Genomic DNA, 25,683 nt, shown 5'->3' on the forward strand with positions numbered 1-25,683 from the left:
TCAACTTAACCCCGACCATGTGGACTACAATGGTCTCCCTTGTCTGTGCATGTGGGCTACATAAGCAACATAGCTGCCAAATTGCCGTTCTCTGAAGAAAACCAACATCTGGTGTTAAGTTGAATAACGCAGGCTGAAGCAATCATGCCCACTGGGTGAGGGGAGAAGGCAAGGACACAAGTAATTTGACAGGAGCTGTGGGACAGATGCATTGCTGATAGTTAACGATGGCCCTTGGTCCTAAAGCCTGAGGGTATTTCATATGCAGTCTCCGACCCCAAACACATTTCGTCAACACACCCGGGGTGAGGAAAGAGACTCGGAGGGCCGGGGCTGACAGGCGGTGGCATTCACTGTAGGGCAAAGAGGATGGATGGACCGCAGCAACAATCCTGCACCGCTGCAGAAAGTCGGATACGTGAGGCCAGCTGTTGCATCCCGTCAAAGAGGCTCCACTTTAAAAATGCCTCCAGGTTTGTTCTGGTTCTTGACAAAGGGCTTGCCGGTGAAACAGGCAAATGTTTGGACAGCTGCTCTTATTGTTGCCTGGCTCCCTGCTGTCCCTCAAGAAGACCTGAGCACACATACAGTATAGCTACAGTACATTTACTGGGGTGACAGAGGGTGGGGAGGAAGACTGTTACACACCAGTATGCATTTCTTGTTATTAGTTGTGTATCGTTGACCTTTGCAGGGCTGTGAGTTCAGTAAACCCTCAAGAAGTCTCTGAATCTGATATAATTTGCCACCAAAACTTTAAAACTCTCTGATGTTAACCCAATTTCTGGGGACAGGTGGAGGAAAGACTGATGACTGACAAGATTTAATCAATGTGATAAATGACAAGATGTAGGTCACCAAACTATCTTGCACAGATGGACAAAGCTTAGCGGGAACATTGGTCCTGAATTCTCCCTTGATGTGATTTTTTTTTATTATTTCCAAATATATTTCTGGCAAGGAGGTCATCAAAGCAACAGGGAAAACCTCCACATGTATGTGTGGTTGTAACTGCACACTCAAGGCCCAGGACTATGGATTCAATACAGAAAGGATCTTTATTGGAGACTGTTTAGCTTTAGCTTTGATGACCTCCTTGCAGTCTCCAGCACTTCCTATAGTATATTCAATGCACAAAGCCTTATCATTTTTATTTGGTCATTTTGACTTGATCTTTGCCCTACATTAAGTCAAGTCAAGGCTTTATTGTCCCACAAGGGGAAATTTGTTTGCAGTCAGGACCAGACAACAACTCAACTGACACATTAAAAAAACAATAAAACACAATAAGGAAACAACAAACAGTAAGAGACAATAAAAAGTAAGATAGACAGTGGGGCAAAAACCGAGCATTAAAATCTGATACTTGACTTGATGCATGAAGAGAAGACTTGAGACTTGACATGACTTGGGTTCTGGTGACTTGGGACTTGACTCTGACTTGTACTCTGATGACTTGAAAAGGTTTCTAAAGTCTTGACAAAAGATCTTGTGTTTGTGTAAATGACTTAGACCAGACGACTGAATTTAAATTCTGTTTTCTGAATTTGTATGGAATGATTGAATTTATTGAAGTTGAAACTGATTATAGAAATCAAACTCATGATGCTCTTACCAAGTTTTTATCCTATTAAAACCATATTGCATTGAAAAGTCCTAGATATTTCGTTTTCTTTAAGATATTTAATTGATACTGGACTCTTGATTTGTTCTGACTTGACTTGCTGTTCTACATTTAGACTTGAGACTTGACATTAATGACATGGACTTGACTTGGTAATCTACATTTAGACTTGAGACTTGACTTGAGACTTGTGCCTCAAGACTTGAAACTGACTTGGGACTTGATCAAAGTTGACGATGTATTTTTTGACTCCTATCACCAGCAGGTGTCTCTATTTCCTCTCTCTCACTTTCTTCCTTTCTCTCTCTGTCTGTCTCTCTCACACACACATACACACAACTATAGCTACAAACGTGCTGTTGATAAAAGGATGTTTACACTATCCAGTTACCCACAATTCTGAGCGGCGTATTGATGTCAGAGGGCTCCTTTTACACGCAGTCTGCCTTATGACTGCTGCTTTATTAGATATTTCCTTTCACTATTGTCCACTTAAATACTTGTGAATGGAAAAGCAATGGGTTTATTGTTACAGTGGGCCTCCTAGGACACACATTTCAAGAATTAAATATTCTCAGTAAAACTGTTCTACTGTAGCCTACTCTATTCTATTCTGCTCTTCATTCATTCATCCATCCATTCATTGTCTTTCTCCACTTGTATTCAATTATATTCTATTCTGTTTGAATAACCAACACCCATTAGTCAGTACCTGGATTGATGAACCATTTCTATTCCATTCTATTCTATTCTACTTTTACAATCCTACCAAAGAAAAAAAGGCCCTGCTTTGTTTAATTATTCACGTTTATGCACTCATTAATTTCAGTAATTGATAATTATAGGCTAATTAAGTCGTTAATACACGTCTTTATGGCCATCTGGATGAATTTAGGAGAGACCGTCCTTCATCTCAAACCCTGTGTCAGCAAACATCTGCCCTGCTGAAGTGTCCTTGAGCAAGTCACTGAATCCCCAGTTGGCTCTAGGGGGCGCTGACACGCGAAAAGGGGATTTCTCTATGGTGATCAGTGAAGTATGAAACAATTATTATCACCAAAATTCACTGCGTTATTAACATTTATAATCGACAAATGAGCATGTAATAAGAATGTAGTACCGCCGCAGTCCGCACCGAGCTGTCTGGAGAGAATAGTGTGTCTTTATGAGAAGAACTGCGCAGACACGACGCTTCTGAGCGCGCTCCAGCACCGCCATGGCTGTCGGCTGTCCCTAATGTAACTCCGAGCGATGTAATTGGCGATGGTGGATTTGTTTACCATATTTGGCAAGATAGTGACACAGCGCGCATGGGAATTGGACGAGAGCGTCCGTCATTCACAAAATTCTGCCTTCCAGAACTTCACAAACAAAGCGCGTGTTGACGGGACTTGTAGTCCAAAACAAACCGTTTCAGCGAGTCCTCAAGTGGAGATATGCGTCTCTGTGCGGTGATTTCAACAGCATGTATGCGCCATATTGTAGAACACACTCACAGCTATAAACTCTTTGCATTTAACGTGTCTTCAATATCAAAATAATCGCACATTAAACGGTCAAAGACACGCTGATCCGAGACCCTCTGCTTGCGGCATACAAATCCCACCGGCGGTGCTCTCATCTCATTGGCTGAGCACTTCTGTCAATCACCGAGTGCTCCTTCCACTACCGCTCCTACAGTAAATATTTGTGTTTGCTCAACCGGCTGTAATGGTGGACGACTGAGGCAGGGAATCGGAGAGGAATAAAACTAGAGTGAAAAAATAGAGTTGAAAGTCTGCTTCAGTGCCAGCCGCGAGTAGGACACAAGCTTCGTCGAAAATGGATGAACTCAAACATCAAGTCATGATCAACCAGTTCGTCCTGACGGCGGGTTGTGCGGCAGACCAGGCGAAGCAGCTTTTGCAAGCGGCACATTGGCAGTTCGAGGTAAAAAACGGCTTCACGGAGGAAACCGACATGGCTAATGTTTATGTCTGACCGGCCGTTAGTTTTGACTGGAGCTCGCCTGTCAGCCTCTCGCCACTTTTAGACTCTTAAACCCGCCGTTAAAAAAACGACTTATCGCCTGAATTAGCTGGCCGGAATCGGTTCACTTCCAAACCGAACTTTTAAGTAATGTAATTTAGCTTTTGTGTAATTACAAAGTGAAGATGTGAAGATTTTTTTTGTTCTCTCCACTAACGTTACACGTAAATCAAGATGAAATGCATAGTAAGGCAGGAGGGTAAACCGTACACGGCTCTCATATCCAATTAGAGTTTACTCTAGATTAAATACTATAATCCGCCACATGACAGCAGTGTACAGGCTAGGCCAGCAAATGCTATTATGCAATAAAGATGACCGCCGCTTTGTATCGACTAGCCTACATAACTGTTTAGTCTGCAGTGAACCGAAAATAGATTTAGCACATTTTTCGCCACAGGCTCGCTGAAGTGTGCGGGTTGTATTTGCATCAACACAGAAAAGACTGATGATGTTTGGGCTATTTTACCCCCGTTTATATTTACTAGCTGTGTATAAAACATAAAACGACCATTTTCAGTATTGTGTTTGCACGGATAAAATGTCATTCATGTTTTGTTTTGTTTTATTGTAGACTGCCCTCAGTGCCTTTTTTCAAGAAACAAATATTCCATACGGCCATCATCATCAAATGGTGAGTGCATGCGGGTGATATTACCTATTTAATACTGTTGTCCTGTTTATTCAATTATAATAATCCTAGTATTATTCATCTTACTGCACGCCAGCATTTCTGTTGTTGCTGTTGTGTGTGTGTGTGGGGGGGAAACCATAAACAGCCCGTATAGGCCAAGAGTGATGATGTTGTACTAACAATAACAAAGCACATGTCGGCCATGTTGTGAGCTTCCAGAAATAAACACAGGCAGGCATGCAGCCGCAGCAGCCACACTGAGAGAGAGAGATAGAGATTGAGAGAGAGAGAGAGAGAGAGAGAGAGAGAGATGTGGATACATGAAATTCCCCATTCTTCGTCCTATCAACTGTAGCAAAACGGAAGGAAGGGCCCCTTAGTTTCTTGGTAAGAGAAAAAAAAAGTCTCTTTCCAGGAAAAGGACAACTGCTTCTCTGAAACAGACCCTTTGCTGCAGTTGCTTGAGTCAGATAATATGGCTATTTTGCCTCGTTTGGTTGCTGCTGCTGTGACATAAATCAGGGAATCAAGCTTTTAAGGTGGGGGGGGGGGGGGGGGGACAAATTGGAGTAGAGTGAACTGGAAGGCATTAGGGCTGTGGGAGACACTGCACACACACAGACACAGGGGCTGAACATTATGAAACACTAGCAGTATTTGGGCTTTTAGCAGCAGCCCACTTTGGCAGCACACAAGCCTTTGTTTGCAGCTGCATGCATGGCAGCATCCAGCAACAGCTGCCTTCTGGAAGAGCCTGACATTGATGGGGGGATTTGGACGAAATTGTTGATCAGTTTTTGAGCTCGCTGTGAAAGCTCACTCTGTGTTTGTGTCACATCAAACCGGTAGACATTTTAGGTTTGTGTTTCGAGAAGAGAAAGAGAAAGAGAGAGACACTGGGATAAAAGAGGATTTGATTTCCGTCTCATCGTGTGGGTGTGTACGTACATTTATAGCCTGCTTGTAGTGCGCTATCGTCACTCGGCATAGAAGAGGACTGAACCGCGCTGATTGATTTTCATCACAGCCTTATTACAAGAAAGATAGCCGCACCTCCTTTATCACCTGCTCAGGAAATAAGAGCTCAGTCCCTCTATTTAGCACCAGGAAGCGTCTCACCTGAAATGACTTTAATTTAGGGAGTAAACAATTAGCCAACAGCTGTCTTAACCCGTCTGTCAAACAGGGATCAATTTGATAGCCATAGACGCTGAATAATGGAAGTGTGAGTACAGAGCAGGTGTGTGTGTGTGTGGTGAATAATTGTTATATGTACGCTCTTGCATAATCACAATCGTTTGTGTTTCCATTTGTGCATGTGCAGGCGTGTGTATTTGTGAACGTTACATGCATGCATTTGTATTTTGTGTGTGTGTGTGTGTGTGTGTGTGTCACTACAGTACTACAGTAGAGCAGCATGTCCAGCCTCCCTGCAGCTTATCAGTCCACAGTGTTGGTTGGTATACAGGTCTAATCCACTTTGCTCTCACTCTCGCTCGCTCTCTCTCTCGCCCTCTCTTCAGTTTAGAGTAAACGTGAACAACATTAAGTTACATCTCCGTAGTGAATGCCGAACCGTTGGTGTTTTATGTTACAACACACACACTGTACCCACCCCCGGGACTACTGTTTTGGCTGGAAGACTCACCCCCGCCCCGACGGCCATGTCGTATAACCAGTAGACACGCAGTAATTGGCAGCATGGCAGCTCAATTAGGTTATGGATAATGTGCAGCGAGCTGTTGTGCGATATTGTTTAGCTCCAAAGGCTGTTTGTGTGAGGCTGAATGTGGTGTAGCAAATCACTTTCCCTGTTAATTTTACTGTCTTCTGAGGGGGGAAATCATCCTGGATGCCAAAGCGCTGTTGTATATGCAATAGAAAAATCCAAATGTCATCATCAGTTGTCATAGTAATCAGACAAACACACAACAGGATGGTGTAGTTCACCTTTTCTCACTAAACAGAGCTTGTCTCACTTGTATTCGTCAGTAGAATATCATTCAGCTAAGCTTTCTTACAGTAAGTCTCACTCTGTTTACCTGTGCTTCACTGATGCACCAAAACATTTGCGTATCAGAGTGTCAGAGGTTTATATCCTGTGAGAGATTACCAATTAAATATCAAATGGTAAGGTTGGTTCGCCCACTCACCAGTACACTCTTGCATAATGCTGTGAATGGTGGAGGATTTAGCTTTAAGCTCTTGTCATTATTATTTCCTTTTAGTAGCAATCCCAGAGCCAGGGAGTGCCTATGCTTTGGCACACGATGCAAACAAGCTGCAGTCTCTGCACTGGCACGCATTTTAGACTGTGTTTTGTTGTGTTGTGTGTACATGAGTGTGTTGGCGTCAGCGAGGATCATTCAAGCATGTGTGGGCGTTGTGGTGTATGGCCTGTCCGTCTATCTCTGTGTTACTGAATAACGCCATCAAAGCTCATGTTAGTGTTGCGGGCAAGAAATGGGGCCACTGTCGCAGTTGGCTGCCCGGCCCAGGCATTGGGCTTAGTTCAACCCCCCACCCACCACCCACCACCCACCACCACCACCACCCTACTCTACTCACAGTTTGCTCCTCCACACCCTCCCTGCCCATACAAACACTGCCACCGCAACACGTTCCGACAGGATGCAAAGCTCGCACCGACCCAAAATGGACCCTTTCACAGCAGAGGAGGGCCGGTGAGACTGAGGACACAGCACCCTGTCTCTACATACTTTACTCTCTCTCCCTCTCTCTCTCTCTCTCTCCCTCTCTCTCTGTGTGTGTTTATAGAGCTGAAACATTGAATTCCAGAAGTAAAGTTCCCATTCATTTTCCCCATTGAGAATTTGATTATTTAACGCTTTGTTCACGTCTTTCCCTGTTGTTTTAGCGTCGCGTCATTCTCAACGCAGTCTCCGCCCCCCAGATCAGCGTACCGGCGCTCTCGCTCTCACGGGAGTCACAGAACTCAACCCACCGTGTCGAGTGTGTGAATGTATGAACACACTGAATGCATGAACTGAACGCTGTTGACTGTTTATGTCAGCATCAGCGGGAACACACCCTTCAGTCCAAAGGGAAAGTGTTTTATTCCTACTTTTTTCGTTATTGAAGAATGCAAATAGCAAAAAATAACAACATTGTCACCATCAACCAATAAGGTAGCAACAATTGTTTTGCTGTGAAAGCAGATATTAAAAAGATTTCTGTTGACTTAGCCTATGTATTGGAGAGAGTTTTTGTTTACAATTTGCTATCCCATAAACAAGCACTCTAGTTTCCTAGTTTTCCGTATCTTTTTGTCACTTCTGGCTACGTTGATGCTCCGTTAGCAACATTTGGAAAAAATCCAAAGTATCTGTCATCTGTTGGCTAGCGCAGCCATCGGCCACTAGGGGCGCAAATCCATTACTGTCCGTCAAAACATCTTCCATTGGAATGAATAACTTCCGGACTCCGTCAAGCCAGCGGACCATGAAGAGGTGAACAAACCGTTGGTCATAACGGTGTAAGGCAGGCTTACCGTGAGCTATCAGACCGTGAAACGACTTTATATGTTCCTGTAGAAGCCATCGGCCAGTTTTATTTCAACTTCGCCTTTAAGAAATCCTGTTTTATTCCTGAATTCCTTGTGAAATACTACGCTACCCGCAAGCTTTAGCGAATTCGCACTGATCGGAGACGTCGCTGTTACCATAGAAACGTTAACCGCTCTAAAGCCAGATCAGAGTGAAGTAACGTTAGTCAGCTAGCAACCTGTATCGGTGATTAGTGCCGCTCCGCCATGGTTTCTTTTTTTAAGGATGAGGAGGGGTGAAAATCATTGTAAATCAATAATCATTTTCATGTTATTATATTATTATGTCATTTAGTATCACTGGGAAAGGGACTTGATGACATCACTCACAATGCTTTAATGGGATATCGTTAAAAAACGTTATGTACACAGTCTTGTGCCCTCGCCTTGTTTTTTTGCGTTTTCCACATAGATATTTTTCTGATTCTATTGTTACAAGCTTGTGATTTAGCCTATTTCGTAGCTGGTTGGTTCAGTTCAGAGCTTACTATTGTTCATGTCTGAGGAGAAAATGAATGGGAACTTTACTTCTGGAGCCTGGGCCAATGAAAAGGAGGAAGGCAGGTTTCAGCTCTATCTGGTTCAGCCTCATCTGACAACATAACTACCGCTTCTGTCTCTTGGTGTTAACTGGGTGTCTCTGTGAATAAGAGAAGGATACCCACTGACGCAACTGTGTGTGTGTGTGTGTGTGTCAGTGTGTATGCACCAATATCTGTGTTTGTGTGATTTATATCTCTGCGTGTGGGGCACATACAGCCACAATAAAGTGAATGAATCCTCATGTGACCACAGACCAGGAAGTAGCCGAGCCGACTGACTTCCAACATGTGACTCCGCCATGTGACTGAGCTGGGCTCTGAAATGAAACTTAACTAACCCACAAAACCTGCCTCGCATGTGTGTAATCTCTACCCAAATTATGCTCATAACAGAAAACCTTGTTATATGTCTTAATACGCGGCAGCCTAGCGATGAGATCAGGGTTGTCGTGTTGAGTAGTGTGTTGTTTTTAGTAGGTTAATGCAATAAAAATCTCTCCAAGAAATACCTTACATTTTCTTCTCCCTCTTGAATCATAATCCCTCTCTTATCTTCCTCCTCTCCTCGCTCTGATATGCTCTTGTCTTGAAGTCAAAAAAAAAATCACCTCTACCTCTCTCCTCAGCTCTTATTTCTCTTATTTTCTTTCTTACATGATCATACCATGCTCAGAGGAATATTGTCTCGGTACTGTTGATCTGACCCTTGCTTGTAATGTTTCTGATTTAGGAATCGGAGCTTATTCTACTGTTTCGCTCATTCCAAGGCGCTCTGGATGAGCACATCAGCTAAATACCTAAAATGTAAATGCAGTAAGCCATCTTCAGCCCTATTCGCCGAGCTTCTGTTCTGTGAAGATTTTTGCAACGCTTTCCCCCCCGCTGCCGAACGCAGCCCGGCTTGGCCTACATACTGCAGTTTCACAGAGTCATGAACAAACAGCCCCACAGCTTGATTGATCACTTTTTTTTTTTTTTTTATTGCGCTCTGATTGCCGTTCATCGCTGACGTCACGCCGCAAAGCCTGGATCAGTCAGTCGTTCTGAAGTGAATGAAACCGGGTTTTTATGAGGGGCAGCGTTCAACTCCGACTGGATGGATGCAGTGACGTAGTGAGATAGTATTGGGCACCGCAGGGCAGCGATAAAAGCGGGCGTGAGTGTGTTTTAAGACTACTTCCTGGCACTGTGAATACCCAGAAGGGGGGAGGGGGAGGAGGACGGGTATGGGTGGGTGTGTGTGTGTGTACTTATGTGTGTGTGAGGGGGTGTTTCTGGTAACTACAAGCATGTGGTTTTGGTGTCCGGGTGTGGCTCAACCAAGAAAACAAACAAAAAAAAAAATCAGGACTTTTAGCAACTTTTCTCGCACACATACGGGTCGTCTCGCTGAGACTCAAAGCGTGTCTGTGCCCATGCAGAGGAGCAGAGGTATAATTACCGTCATAAATAATGACGTGACAACATGGACGACTGTCTGCTCCTATTCCTCTCGCTGTCTCGGCCTCTATCCGTTCATCATCGCACCGCAGGAGCGAGAGCGAGGGATGGAGGAATGAGGGGAAGGGATAGCTGAAGGGGAAGAGCTCGTTCGATAGACGGGAGTGAGGAATGAATGGGGGAGAAGCAGAGTGAACCAGAGAGGGAAGAAGGGAGTCAGGGAGGGCATTTGGCCGGCATGCAGGGTAGAATAGGCTAATAGCAGGGCAATGCCAGGTATTTGGGTAGAAGATATAATGACTTTGAGTTAACACAGACCTGCTTTGTGTCTCTGCGGCAATAGAAACAAGTCGCACTCTGTCCCGCTGCAGACCATTACTTGAGAATACTCAGAAGTTTATTAAGTTCAGAATGAGGTGAAATCCAGTTTATTTCCTCCCATCGTGTGTGTATGTCAGCGCGATTTCGTGAGTGTGTGAGGACATGCGCGTGTTCTCCCGTGGGTGTGCATGCAGCAATGTGTCTCAGATTTCAGTTAATCATGTCTAGATCTGTTAATGTTGCGTGCGTGTGCGTGTGTGCGTGTGCATGTGTGTGTGAACGCGCATTGTGCAGCAACGCCAAGCAGTGAGCCACATCTGAAAAGGCTTGGCCTGCGCTCAGCATGTTCCAGCGTGTTGCCCTGCATGTTTCCAGGAGCAACGCTTCCCAGAACCCTAACCACACACACACAGGCGCGCGCACACACACTCACACACACAAACACACACACGCACACAGGAACGTTGGCTCAAGGGATGCAGGGAGTGGGAATCCATGTGGGATGGCTGCAAGGACCAGATGTGTTTATGAGCAGTGGAGTTAGATTGGGTTTCACACTGATACTTGAAGTCAATGAGGGCACACACACACACACACACACACACAAGGTTTAGGCCTATGGCTGAGGAAACACCAAGCAGCACACACACAGACACATTATGTGTTGGATAAAGAGAGCGTTGTCACATTGTCTCTCCCTGGCCTGTTTTCTCAGGTTAGCAGTAGCGCTGCAGCCAGGCTCAGATCAGCTGATTTCTCTGCACAGACCTGCTGTTACCTAGTCCTGCTGTTCCTGTGCGGTCACCTTCCCTCCTCTCATCCATCCCTTTCCTGCTTTCCCAGCTAACATTCACGCCCTTTGACCCCTCTCCAGTTCCTGTTTAATCCTTTTCTCTCACTCCTGCTCTTCCATCCCTTCCTCCTTTTATCAGATCCATAGGTGCAGTCCAGTTCACAGGTTCACAATCTTATTCCCTGTGGCTTTAAAGATGAAAACTGTATTTCCTTGCAGCCCAGCAATGATTTTGCAGGGTTTTGTGTAAGCTCATTTAACAAAGTCTTCCCAGGCTTTAGGCTACCAACCTTATTAGTTGACTGTTTAATTCAGCACGTCTTACATTGGCAAGGATAAAATGACATAACATTGCCGATATCGTTAAGTTGGAGACCCATTCTAATCTTCCTGTAACCCAAATTTGGGTCTTGAGCCAGACTGTGAATACCGCTGGTCCAAATGCTGCTAAATCTTAAGCTGTGGGAGTCTCACTACTCTGTCAGCCATTTTGGCAAGTAACCAGCTGTTCTCTGGAGGTCCTATTTTATTCTAACAACCTCTTGGGCCAGTCAAATTGTGAAAGTGGCTGGGGAATTATTAGGGAAATACCAGCCAACTGTCGCCTGTTGAAGCCGGTAGTTAGTTTCCTTCCCCAAAGTGTGATTGCTGAAAAAAGTCCCCCGCTATAGTAACCTCACAACAGTTTCAACTTGAATGTTTTTTAACAAGTTTTGCAAACAAATCATAGCTGAACAGGTTAACTAGTGAATTAGGAATTAGGAATAACAACAAATACTTTACAAACATTATGACGTTAAGACTTATTGTCATGGCAACACTGTTGAATTTAGATTTGAGTGTTCAGATACAAGTTGTATGTAGGTTGCATGCCTCTGGATCCGATTATATATCACATATCCTTTTGGTTCAGATCAGAATTGAATAAATGAAACTCCATGCAGCTTTTTGCTGTCCACGCTGATTAGAAGACATCAGATCTGTGTCACATGTGAAGGGAAAACATCTGAATTTGTCAGCTGCCGTGTGAACGTAGCGCAAGATATCTTTTGGCAAGAGTGTTTGTATCGCAGTCCTGCTCTGTTCTGCCTCATGTTGACCCTTGGCCTAATAGTTTCTGTTGGCAGCCTGTCGCCCGCCGTGGGGCCAAACTCCTTTTTCTAGATATGAGTGGGCCACTGGACACCTATTGTTAGCCTTTTAGCCAGTGTTTTGAGTGCAGTGCAGTGTGTGCAGTTGGTCAAACAGTACCTTGTTGTTTGAACGGCACAAACCTTCACACACACACACACACACACACTCCACTCAGTCCCAATTCAGCTGCTGCCATCTCTTTCTGTTTCATTCTTTCTCATTTCTTCTCTCTTTCTCTGTTTTGGTCTTCCTCCCTCTTTTTCTCTCTCATATGTCATAAGGTGTCAAATTACACACACCAACACAGCACAGCCTGGCTAATGATCAACAGAGTCTCTGGGGAGCATTAAGCTTACAACGTGCATGTGCGTGTATAGTACACACACACACACACACACACACATAGAGAGGCTCGGGGGGCTCAGCTGCTGGGAGCCGGGTGGGGTCGTAGGAGTGCGGGGGTCATCAGTGGGGGCGGGTCACTTGAGTTGACTGAAACGTTCAACAGCACCTGTCATCCGCCTTTATTTAGTTTGGGAAGGAAACAGCTAGTGGTGACATCCGACCACTCCCATCAAAACCCGACCATCACCCCCCGTGTCGCTGAACTATGTCACAGCGATGGGATCTTACACCCAGAGGGAGAGAGCTGCTTGTCAGGTTTAGGTGTGATGAGACTGTGTTGGATGCGGTGACACTTGGTGAAAGTGAACCAGCTAGTGCTAAGCCTCGGCTATCTCCTGATTCATGTTCAAATGTTAATTTTCCGCACATCACGGCTGGAACAGCATGTAAGCAGACAGATGGAGGTCCGGGTTGTTTTGTTTTTTCCTCCTTATTGAAGTTGCGGTCTGCTTACGTAAGCCGGGCGCTTTTACTGACTGTCTTAATTGAAGAGTTTCCTTTCAAAATGCTATGTTCGTTTTGGAGGAGAAAAATCATTACGTCTAAAATATAGGAGATCCAGTGTGTAGAAGTGTTATTTTGTCAACTAAGCATTTAAGTTGGCTACTGTAATTTGTTTTAATTTTGTGCTGTCAATCGCTAGTTGTCCCTCACTTTTTCCAAAAGGTGGAACACAGATCCTTAAAAGGTCTGAAAAAGTCTTGAAATAAATAATCTTCAAAGGTATTAAAATGTCTTAAATAGTTAGAAGGCTTATATTTTTTCACCATGTAATGACAGGTTTCTTTGCGCTGCATGTCCACTCTTAGATTAAATACAGAACAGGCAATGTATCTGCTTCACAAAACACAATTGGTCTTCAGTCCCTTAACATTAATTATTGTCAATTAATTAATTTATTGTCCTTTTTCTTATTCTGCTTGTTTATAGTTGTACAACTTTCATTAGCTTTGTTCAATCATAAATAGGCTTGATTTTGCCTGCTTTGTTTATTTATTTTGTTTTTTAAATTGGTCAAATTCAATTTCAGGTATCATTAAAAAGGTCTTAACAAGTCTTAAATAAGGCTTTATAAAACTTGCCCATTCCTGCACTGTGGCATGAAGCTCTTCAGTTACCTGTTATTACTGTTTATGTGTTAGCAGAGTCGGCATGCAGCTGTGATACACTTACATATATATAGTATATAGATATAGTAACAGGTCGGACTGCAGAGCTGCAGCGCCGGAACAAAGAAGCAGCGCTAACCTGCCAGGCTACATACACACTGGTGCAACACTCCCTATTTAAACATTTAACAGGCAGGCAGCATCATGTACAGTTAGTGCCGCTCCGGTCTGCTCACCCCGCCTTCCCTCCTTCACTCTATCTTTCCTTCTACTTCTCTTTCCGATTCGTTTCAGCTCTCGTTTTGCCGATGGCTCCCCATTCCTCCATCTGGCTTTCTGTCGATTTCACCTTTTTTCTTTCACTCTGTCCGCCCCCCCCCCCGCTACTATCTTTGTCAGATACTTTCCTCAGTCTGCCGTATATTACCATTCTCTACCCTCCATTTTCTCGCTTTTCACATTGTCGTGGTAACCAGGGCATCAGTCAGAATCAGCCCGACCAATACATTAACAACGCTCAAGCTACACACACCATGTCATTAGATGCAATCACACCTACAGTTCATTTTCTTAGTGGAAAAGTTTACTTAGTTCCATTTTTGTATTTGGTCCATTTAGGTTCACGCTGAATTACAAGTGAACCAGGACTTGTAAACAACAGGCACATGGACTCACAAGTAGCTTGTTTATTGGACAGAGATTTGGTAACCTGTCATCCTGCCAGGTTAGAGATTTGGGTGGTGGGAGGGAGTCAAAACAAATCTAATTCCAGTTCCAGTAACTTCAGCTAAGCATGATGATGATGTCTTCACTCTTTGCCGGTAATTTAATACCAAGTAGGCATTTCACCTCATCTTGAGGCCAAGTTGACCTCAGTTTATTTTGTTATGCTAGACTTTCCAATCATGAGTAACTGCTGGCTATCAGAGGTCAACATCCGTCTTCTTATACTCAAAAAACCTTTTGTTTTGGGGTCATTGGTTCAGATTGCATTTTTACGCCCTACAAACTGCACAGCAATTTTCTTGGAAAAGGTCAGCGACCCCAAGTTCAAATGTCATTGTTCTCACCTGCCCAAACAAACTGAACTGAAACCGTAAACACTCCAGAGTTAGAATAAACCACTCCAACCATACTTGGTGTGGACGTACCCTAGACTATTTTAGGCCTGATGCTTTTGGACCCCAAACCCCCACATGTCTAGCCCTTAAAGCTTGTTAGAAGAGGCAAAGTATTGTAGTAGTAGTGTAAATATCTTCTCTTCATCATATTTCCTTTTTTCTTAACCTTTATTTATTCAGGGAAGGTAGTCGGGTCACAGGCTCTTTTTCAGCCATGCCCGGCTTCACGCTGTTACACACATTCACACCTGGGAGCTACCCAGTACAACCACAGCCTTCTACTGTTTACTGTTTAGCAGCTCCAGTGGGGCAGTTGGAGGTTAAGTGCCTTTCTGATCTAGCCCAGTGTTACGAGTTCAGTTCCAATAACGGAGCTGGAAGATCCCAGTCAGACCCACCAACGCTGAACGAGACGCTGCCAGAGCCGAGACGAGGGATGTTCAGTTGTAATGAGGCCCGTCATTGGACAGCCACGGCAAGAATGCTGTAATAAATGTCGAAAAATGCGTCATTGGTGGTGGGGAGCGGTGATTCCTGGGTTCCTACACGAATGTCTGGAACTAGCCTAAAAGAAAAGTATGGAAAGTGAATTTAATCATTTCCCTGTCTTGAAAAACTTGGGGATTGCACTAAAAAAAGTCTGAAAAAGTTTGGAAAACTAGTTTCGTCACTTGACAAAACTCTGACTTTGACACTTTCCCGTCACCGTCCACATACATTATACTGAACACCAACCAAAATCCAGGCTTCCTTCAACTTGTCATGAACTTTTTTTCCAGTATTGAAAAGTTTGGGGATTAACACTTAAAATGTCTGCTAAAGTTAGGAAAACTAGTGTTGTTCTATCCCAGTACACATTATGTATAACTACTACTTTTTTTGGCAGAGCCCTGAGCACAGCAACATACTTCGCCCTGGGCTTTAACAAATTGACAGTTTAACATTTTGAAGTGTGTGTGCATGGCTGGAGGCATGAGCAGAACGGCCCAGCCATCACTGCCGACACCTAGTCTTGTTTTTGTAGTCGTACACCCACTGTTATTTTGCAAGTTGTCAAATATGTCCTCTCAGTTGTCAAGAGTGTTCTCTCAGCTATGATGTGACCCGGTGGACATTCACATCGTCCAGTCACCATCAGCATACATCATACTGAATGCCACCCAAAATCCAGGGTTGCTACAAATATTTCGTAGGAATTATTATTATCTGATTTAGAAAACTCTGGAATTTGAGTTTGATCATTTCCCGGTCTAGAAAAGTTTTAAGGAATGCCCTAAAAAAGTCTGGAAAAGTGTGGAAAACTAGTGTTCAGGCTTGATACACATATAACTACACTTTTTTTTTTATAAAGCTTTAGACCCACTTTCATTTTGCATGTTGTCAAATTTATTGTAGTGAAGAGTATTCTTTCAGCTGAAGAGCGTATTGAACACCAACCAAAATCTTCAAATCCAGTCAAGGAATTCAGGTCTGGGTTAAAGTATGTACTTTTGAAATGGTAAATGTCTAGCATCTCCATGGTTCTGAAGCCTTTTCGTGAAACCCAGTAAACCCTAACTGTTTGCCTCCCGGACCTCACCGGATCGGGTTTGAAGTCGAACGCGGGCGCGAAGACGGAGACGTCGGGCCGACTGTTTCGCTGTGATTCTCGTGTCTCACTAATCTCTCAGCTCAGAGTCCTTGCGAGCGCTGCCAGACGATGTGTGAACTGTAAGGCCACAGCAACGAGCCGCAGACTGGATGGAGAGGGAGAGGAAGAAAGGGAAAGGGGAAGGGAGAGAAAAGAGAGACGCATCAGATGATCGTACCAGTCCTCGCTGCTGAGGGAATGATAGACAGAGAGAAAGAAGCTGGGTTTCCATGCAAATAACGATGTATTGAATTATAAATGCCGAATGGAAACAGCAAAATTTGATAAAAATGCCCTCAATATTGCAAAAACCTTTTTAAGGATTGCTGAAGTGGAATTTTTTGCTGTCGATGAAGAATTGATGTGATAAATAGCAATGGGAATGCATTTGTTGAATAAATAATGATGTGGACTTGACGTGATCGGCCTGATGAATGGTTCAGTCTCATTGCACAACAGTTGAAAAGTGGTTTTGGACATCCTGAAATGTCTCTCCTCCTCTTCAACCTTCCAGAAATGTCCGCTGTCATAAGATGTTCCTCATGGTTGTATGGCCATTAGTTGGTTTGTTAGAATATTACCACGTGTATTTCTTTGCTTTCGTCTTCGGATGAAAGCGTGAAATACGGCCAACATTAGCTGGCACTAAAGAACGACAACTTGCCCAATACGAATCAATTCTAAAAAGACGCTTTCCATTTTTCTCATGGCTGTTTTTTGTTGTTATTTTGTCGTTCAGGCGGCCTGTTTATTCGCTTCGACCCAGCTGACGGAAACACATGCAACTCGCATTCGAGTTGTTGCAACATTCCGAGAGTTTGCTTAAAAATCCCCTGACAGTCGGATGGAAACATAGCCGGAGAGACTCAAATGAGATGAATAAGGATGAGAATGTGTGGTCCGTTGAGCGTCCGGGGGCCGGGGCGCTGATGTAAACGTTACAAGGAGGTCGGTCGGGGTCGCGGGAGGTAACCGGAGCCTTGGCAGAAGTATGCAAGAGGATAGAAAGCTTCTCTTTTCGACCCGGCACATACACACACTTGATATTTCAGAGGAATGCGGTTGGTTAGACTGGAAATAACTCCAGCTCATCTCTTGTTTGTGGACAAACACACACACACACACACACATATACACACACACCCCTGTGTACACAAACGGGGGAGTGTTTAAGGTTTGTGGAGCCTCACCGCAGGCCAGGCCAGGCATGTTTAGAGTGGTTGCTACCAGTCGGCCGTGCGTTCCTCATGCTGCGCTCAGCAAACAGACTTGAAGAGAGGCTGGACGGGCCGCGCCGCTGTGACCGCAGAGCCCGCCTAACGCCCTGCTCCAGCCCTATCCCGTCAACAGAAGATCTGTGCTCCTTCCTCATAACAACCGTCCCCATGGCAACCCTTCTCTGTTGGCTCTGTTTTGAACACAGTCTCCCTCTCGCTCTCTGTTATTCCCCCTGTCTCTCCATCTGTATATCTTGAACAAATTATTCTGTGGAGCTGAACTAATACATGGTAATGCTGTAATATGCGTTCGGTGCAAGTGTTTGTGTATGTTTGTATGTGACGGCATTTAGAGCGTTTTCAGATGATGTAACACACTCTCTGGCAGCCATGTTGGAGGTCCTCAGCTCGTGGCAACAATGGTTGTGAACAGCTGATTGTGTTTCCAAACGTACAACTTGGCCATCTCAACAGAATTGAACAAACAGTTAATTTCTGTGCTGTTTTTGACTAATCATTTTGCTATTAATTCATCAGATCTATTTTATTTAACCATCACTGTCCTGCTGTAAATACATCTGATTTGCACACTAGTTAACATATCTAGTAGAAGCTAGCGTTAGTCGTGGCTAGGGGTCACATTTCACATTTTAACATTAACATCAGTTAATTTACCAAATTAGCCTGCTGGCTTATCAGCTAGCTAACAACGCCAAAAAAGAGACTAGAACTAAAAACAAGACAGTGTCCCAGTAACTTTAATTTGACAAATCTACTTTATCAGACTTTCCACTTAAACTTATAACATTACTGAATTGACCTACACCCGCACCACAACAATCTTTTTCAGGTATGTCTCTCTTTCTAGCCCAGTTGTTGTATATTTAGCTATTATTTGCACAGAGCTGGTTCCCCAACGGACCTCCGTGTGCCAGACGTGGCTGCTTGCAGGTTTGTGACGCAACTGCAAACCCTCTCTCTATATATATATACATATATACCTGTCATGTGGACCCGTGTGTGTGTGTGTGTGTGTGTGTGTGTGTGTGTGTCCGGATAGCAAGTTGTTGTTTTCGTAAGTGAAATATTAACCCCCTCGCTGCAGCACTCATGCCCCTCAGTCGTCTTTCAGCCAGTCGGATTTGATCCTCAGTCTGCACGCACCGTCCCAGCAGCCCTTGCAGTATTTCCTGTGTCCTTCCTTCAGTGCAGCGAGAGTTAATCTGCGACTAGGCTGCTTAAAACCCACAGAGGGAAACACACAGTAACCTGCTTCCTCACTGTTCTGCCCCAGAGCAACGGTTTTAATCTGCATGTAGGAAACCCTGTGGAGTGTTTACCCTGGAGGTGTTTTCTCTGCTCCGACACCAGGCAGGGCTGCAGTGCTATGTGGTGTTCTTTGCTTTTTCATTCCCATTGGTTTTGACACAGCCAGTAAAACACCTGAAGTGACACCTGAACTTGGATAGATGAGGCACTTCCAGATCGAGAACAGTGTTTTTAGAAAATAAAGAAAAATAGAGCCCCCTATTCACATGGGACGTGAAATGATTTGTAATAATTGCAGAGATCGTGCTGATTGTAAGTCGGCGTGAATCTGAGATGTTTGTAAATTAATGTTCCAGCACAAATTACCTACTGTATTTTGGTGAAGACAGAGGTCTCCTGATAATACTAATCCTGTGCAAATCAAACTGTCTGTAATTTCAGCCTTAATTTGTTTTTGCCGTGATTTCTATCTTCCTCCTATCATAAAAAGTGCCGGCAGTAGATCTGTAGAGGAAGGTTTTGAAAGCATTTTTGGTGCAAACTTAAGTTTTGCTTTGCTAAATCGCTATCCCATGCAAATGTGTTTCATGAAACACAGGGGTTGGGGGGTAATTGATTAATTACATGAGGTCCCCACATAATACTAGCGAACAGGGCTTTAGACTGTTAACACTGACAGGCTTTGGCTCTATTGAAGGCTTTATCTGTGAGACAGCGCCTCGATAAGCAGTCAGATCCGAGCTCAGACAACCTGGCAGAGAAGACAGCTGCTGTGTCTTTGGACCCAGATCCTCTTCCCTATGGGTCGATACCGTCTGCGTCTCTGACTCTGTCCAAGGTCCCTTGCACTGCCACACACACACACACACATAAACACACACACATAGAGGTGTGTTGGGTGGTGTCGTGACTGGAGGAGCGTGAGGTGGGCAGGTTGCGTTGTGAGCCGCAAACCTGGTGTTTGTACTTGTTTTGTTGTCAGCCTCTGACAGCAAAACAACTCTTTCTCCTGTAAACTATCAAATAAAAGGCAAAAAATAATAAAAATGTATGCAGAACTGAACAGTCCTAGTCTCTGCGGAGTTAGCTGGCTGTAGGTGTGTATTTATACCTACTCATCTGTGTGTGAACGAGTTTATGGATGAGTAAGTCAGATGCAAAGGTCTCAGCGGACGATCTGAAAGGTCAGACCTCAGCAGTTTCGTCTTGTCCTCCGTACCTGGCCAGTAAGCAAGAAGGCAGAAAGCCTCATCCGCTGTAAGCTACCTGAGTGCCAGTTGCGTCGGCCCGAGCTCATCATCGTGAGGCTTAAGAAATCCAAGCACCAGCCTTAGCCGTTGCCCGCCAAGAACAGGAAGGACTGTTTGGAGGTCACTTCGGCATTCCAGGGTGTCTCTTTACCGCAGGAAACGGCCTCAGAGACATGAGCCAGCGTTTCCTGTCAGAGGGCACCGTGGACGCGCTCACCTTTCATAACAATGTGCCACTCTGACAGACTGTGGCCCGGCCCGGCCCGGCCCGACCCGGCCCCACCACTGTATTTATGGAGGACCGACCTGCAGACCGCAGCACTTTTAGGGGGCGAGGCGGTCCGGTTACACCCCCAAGGGAGGAATGATGTTGCTGTCACTCTATTGTTTTTTTTGTTTTTTTCTGAAAGCTGCTTGTACGCAAAGGCTGTGTGTCACAACCTGCACATCTAGGATGATGCAGCCTAGAGTAGATGTTATGGGTCAGCTTGTGTTTCTGAATCTGGCTGTCAGCGCAGGGAATGTTGTTTACCAGCCCTTGAGTTCATAAAATGCCCATGAAATTAAAAATGAGGGGGGCAAAAAAGTACTTTTTTTTTTTGCATTTCACCCTGTTTCTTCCGTTGAGTTGTCAATTATATATTCACATGTGAATGTGACTACTGTCCCCCATAGGTGATTCATGTTCCCATTCTTTCCAGTGCGTTCTGGGCAAAAAACAAAACACAAGAACCGAATACGCAGTCTGAAGCAGTAGAAAGTGTTGGCAACACACAGTCAGCAGTAGAAGAAAATGCCGGCCCCATACAACCTTCCGCATTAACAAAAAATAAAACAGCCAATATCATAAAAAAAATAAATAAATTTAAAAAAAAATGGACTGGTTAGGGACAGAGTGTATAAAATGGCACCATCCTCTTCTGTAAGGCCTGCTGCCAGTTTCCAACACCAGGAACGAAATTAAAACAAATCAAATCGAGTATTTATTTGACAATATGCAATGCACATGTATTATTTAAAAGTTCAGTAAAATTGCCCCTTAAAAGGACCAAAATGCTTGTTAAAATCAGATCAAGGGAACAAAAAAAAGTTCTGCTGTGTACTAGTTGTAATGTAGGATGTGTTGTGTTGTATGCAGATGGAGGGTGAAATAGAAGCCATGTGATCACTTCTTAATCAACCGCACGCGTTTAATAAAGTTGTTCTGCTTTGAACTGGATGTGAGCTCACGGTCTGTCATGACAACTTTACTTTAATCACAATCTAATTTCATCTGGCTGAATCTCTTTGAAGTTGCACGGCTCTTCACTCCCACTACTCTGTGATTCGGGGTGACGTCGTCATGTAGGTGCCGTCCCCGTTCGCCTCTCGACCCAGGTGCTTATTTTTAGTCGGCGGGCCTCCTGGCTCCGCTTGGCTCCGCCCCCGCTTTCCTGTGAGAGTTGAGGCCTATGGAATAGTTTGTTGTTTCCCTGGTCGCAAATGGAAGGGGACGCAGAGGAGGAAGCTGGGCGTGGAGCGGCGTGTGAAGGTTGCGCGAGTGAGGATGATGAAGAGGAGGATGTGTGCTGAATGCTTACTATTTTTGAGTGGCCAAACATGTTGTTCACATTGCCTCTTACCTGCAAGGTGGTACATTCCAGTGTTGTTTTTGGCACGCGTGTGTGTGTGTGTGTGTGTGTGTGCTTGGTGTGCGCCACCAAAGGAACTGCTGGCAGCAGAACGATAACATTGCTGGCACAATGGAGGGTCATAACGGGTCAGAGTACAGGGGGATACATTAAGGAGGGACAGTAAACACAGTGTGCCGAGGTTTGAAGGCCAAGGAGAGTTTATGTGTGTGTGTTTGTGTGTCCTCAAAGAGAGATGAGCTGTTATTCCCCCGTCTAACCAACCGCATTCCTCAGGAGAGTCAAGTTTGTGTGGTCAGCCAAGGGTCACTGGAAGCCGTGCTGTAGATGAAACAGGTAGTGAATGTAAACAAAGGTCAGGAACAGTGAGGAGACGAAGGGATGGGAGGGACTTTAATGTCATCATGGGGATCCTCAGGGAAGGAAAGAGAGCCTGGGATTCCCCTAGAGTTCCCCTTAGTTCTGCAACACATTTTGTCATCTTTAAACGATAAAATCCACCCTTAAACACTTTAACACTGTTATAAAACAGCTATTGGCGATGGATCTTCCATCTCTGGGCCCATTTTGTTGTTTGGTGGTGTCTTTTTCTTATTCCCAAGGATAACTGGCCAAATGTAGAGATATGTCCAGCAGCTACAATGGAGTTTGATATCAGAAAATGTTTCAGCGATCTAAAACATCAGCGGTAAACGTCAGGTTTTGGTGTCAGTCCCTCAGAATCAAAGAGCGAGGGCTTCTTTCTAGAGCCGCCATTTTGCACCAAGAGACGTTCAACAATCATACAGGGAGAAATCCATCGTAGAAGAGGAGAGAGACCAGTTTCTCCACCCACAGCAGCAGGATATAGACACAAGACAGGTTGTGTTTTGAATAAGGGGCGCAACTCTCACTCTTTCTCAACTGGAAAAACTCACCTTCTTGCTCTTACTACACTGTCGCTATCGCTCTCTCCACCTACACATGTAATCCACAGCTGAATGAAACAAGTCCAGGCCAGGTGTTGCTCTCTGGGGGTTGCTGAAAGTCATTGTTAAACGTTGGAAATCACTAAATGAAATAGAAGTAGACAGGGCATGTTGAGGGAAAATGAGTTCAGCAAAAAAGTAAATTACAGTTCCTCCCAAAATATCTCCTAGAATGTGTTAAACATCACAGTTTGATGGTACCTAACAGTGTAAGAATGTCTGTGGGTGGATTTTTCTTTTAAGCTCTCTGCACCAAACTCCTTCTCTCACCACTGCACAGTCAACTGAAAGACGTTTTTAATCACTAGGAATGTGAAAAACAATGCGTATTGCCTTTTTAATATGTCACTGAGGCTTTCTTCTAGGGTTTTCTACCTCGAATCAACATTAATCGTCCTCTTTCCCTCCCTCCTTCCCAGATGTGCACCCCAGCCAACACACCAGCGACGCCCCCCAACTTCCCGGACGCGTTGACCATGTTCTCCCGGCTGAAGGCGTCCGAGAGCTTCAACAGCGGCAGCGGCAGCAGTCCCATGGCCGCCTCCATGGCCACCTCGCCCCCGCCGCCCCAGGTCGGCGGCTGGGGGGTCCCGCCGAACGTACCCAACGCGCCCCAACCTCCACAGGGACTCTGGACTCAGGGGCAGCCCCCCTCGCAGCCCTGCCCCGCCTGGCCCACGGGCGTAAACGTTAACCCCCACGCGGGCGCCGAGCAGAAGGCTAGCGTAGCGATGGAGGCGGAGAGATGAGGGGCTGGATGGGACTGAACAGCCCCCCCCTCGCCCCGCCCCACCCAGGGGAGGGGAAAAGGGGGATGAATGGGTGGGAGGAGGGAGGGAAGGGTGGGAGGTTTTGGATGGGGCGGAGGTGGAAATGGGTAGAAACGGGCTCCGGTCTTTTTTCCCCAAAACTGAGGGCGCGTGGGTCGACGGATGGAAAGGAAAGAGACGGAAACTACGCAAACCAAGAAAAACTCAACGTGGACAATTAAAGAAGAGGAGAAAACCAATGCAAATGTCAATACAAAAATAGAAAGAAAAAAAAAGAAACGCACACACATAGTAATAAGACAGCAACTGAAATCTTTGTTAGTTTTTTGTTTTTTTTTCCTAAGTAAATGCATAGATAAGAAAAATATTATGGAACTTAAAAAAAACACAAAAAAAACAAAAACAAATCGTCACGCCCAAGGATTCTTTGTGATGTTTTTTCCAGACAAGGACATTCAAGGCAGCAACCTTAATTTTTTTTTTTTATTATAATTTTTTTTTTTCATCTTTTCAGCCAGTGTTTTCTGCCACTGGTGCTCTGTGTTCAGAAACTGTCTGTGCTGCATGAGGAGAGAGGAACTTGCAATGCAGTGTTTAGATCGACTCGATTCATCACGCACTTGACTGTGAGCGTGTATGCATGTGAGCGGGTGGTCAGTTTATAATCAAATCGCACACACATGTATACACACATTCACACACACACACACACACACACACACATTAGCGTTTAGAAGAAGAAAAAAAAACACCTCCATATTTTCATCCCCATCGTCAAGGTGGGACTTTTCTTACCTCACCTGGTGGTCACCTGACTTCTTTCAGCCAATCAGGGATTCTTAAACCAACCGTTGCCGACGACGACGCAGGACATGTTTTTAAAGGTTTTTCTTAAAGGCAGCAGCCGCTCTGGTTTAGCTCATGCTAACTGATCCTTGCTACAATGGCTTTTCCTTCAGCAGTAGGCTGACACAGTTTTAAACCTGGACTCAGACTACAACTGTCCACTGCATAGGGTTCTGCAGATTTGGGTATTATAAGAAAAAAAAATCATCGTTTGATATAATATAGTTTATAATGCTAATTGTTTTTTTTGTTTTTGTTTTTTTTGAAAGGAGGTTAAGGGAGGTGGCTTTGAAAATGGGTGGGACTTGTTCAGGTTGATCTTTTTTGGAAAGAGCAAATCAAACGCAGCTAAAAATGGCTACAGATTACAAAAAAAACAACAACACAACTACTCCATCTTTGACTCTTTGTAAGCAGAATTGCCACTTTGCATGATGTGTTCATAACGTGTAACATCTTTTGTAGCAAACATACGTGAAGCCGAGACATGTTTCCAGGATTTTGGGGGTGGGAGGGGTGGGGGGGGAGTTGGTTAGGGGTTCGGGTGGGTAGGTGGGTAGGTAGGTAGGTAGTTAGGTAGGTGGGGGGGTGGGGGTGGGGGGTCTCGTTCCCAAAGCTAACATAAATGCAGTAGTTTAACGTTTCTCTACACAGCTAAGATCGTAATCGTCGGTGTGTCACAGTAAAGGTGAACTTGGGTGAAAAAGCGTTTTGCTGTTCTCCAACACACTCGCATCTGCTGCAGGTCGACCAGAGAAACACACTGCCGCGGCCCGGAGGCTTTGGGGAGCCCGCCGCAGGCTGTCCCGGGACACTACAGACTACTTCAGATAAATATATATATTTACCCTCAGATACTGTACTGCAGAGGGGTTTTTACAACATTTAGGTTCTGACCAGTCCCTGGTCCATTGATACTGCTAGGGGACAGTTCAGGGATGACCCTGATATACGGCAATATTTTAAATGCAGGGTCTGCCCCTTTTTTTAGTTTCTCCTGTTGGGGTTATTTTTTAATTTGATAAAGCAAGAGAGAGTAAGAAAAGACATATTTTGAATAGCTGAGGGTCTTTTTTAAAAGAGAAACAGAGGACTAGGAAGATTATGGATATAATAATGGAGTAAATAACCCATTTCCTTTTTATTTTGACTAAACTAATGTTTCAGTTCATCCTTTTCCATGCTTCATACTTTATTTGGTTAAATCAGAGCGTTTTTCGGGTGGGCCTGTTCCTCAATGGTTTCTCATGTATGTTTCCCCCCTTGTATGACTGTATGATACCATTCCCACAATATTTGTGGACTACCTGATAATTAACTTATCATTTTTTGTGTTCCTAAATAAATATCGTATGTCGACCTATTCGGTATAGTTTGTGTGTGTGT

The 25,683-nt window shown here is 44.5% G+C and overlaps 2 protein-coding genes across 2 annotated transcripts in view; one reads left to right on the forward strand and one right to left on the reverse strand.

The window, feature by feature from the left end:
- mrtfba (myocardin related transcription factor Ba) overlaps nucleotides 1-25,683 on the reverse strand; it is a 122,010-nt gene that overhangs the window by 46,960 nt on the left and 49,367 nt on the right. The gene's annotated exons all lie outside the window — the stretch shown is intronic.
- Nucleotides 3,313-23,474, forward strand: ubald1a (UBA-like domain containing 1a). The gene is made up of 3 exons (XM_071899448.2): nucleotides 3,313-3,553; nucleotides 4,227-4,286; nucleotides 23,101-23,474. Exons 1-3 carry the CDS (start codon nucleotides 3,446-3,448, stop codon nucleotides 23,428-23,430), a joined length of 498 nt encoding a protein of 165 aa, XP_071755549.1. The 5' UTR covers nucleotides 3,313-3,445; the 3' UTR covers nucleotides 23,431-23,474.

Source organism: Centroberyx gerrardi, chromosome 20 (genome assembly GCF_048128805.1).
Source record: "Centroberyx gerrardi isolate f3 chromosome 20, fCenGer3.hap1.cur.20231027, whole genome shotgun sequence".
In the NCBI taxonomy this organism is placed as follows: Eukaryota; Metazoa; Chordata; class Actinopteri; order Beryciformes; family Berycidae; genus Centroberyx; species Centroberyx gerrardi.

What these genes read in the sequence shown, in the direction of transcription:
- ubald1a (XM_071899448.2), top strand. Translation starts at nt 3,446, where the DNA reads ATGGATGAACTCAAACATCAAGTCATGATCAACCAGTTCGTCCTGACG. An exon ending in CGGCACATTGGCAGTTCGAG is followed by an intron (nt 3,554 to 4,226) that starts GTAAAAAACGGC and finishes GTTTTATTGTAG; the next exon opens with ACTGCCCTCAGTGCCTTTTT. An exon ending in ACGGCCATCATCATCAAATG is followed by an intron (nt 4,287 to 23,100) that starts GTGAGTGCATGC and finishes CCTCCTTCCCAG; the next exon opens with ATGTGCACCCCAGCCAACAC.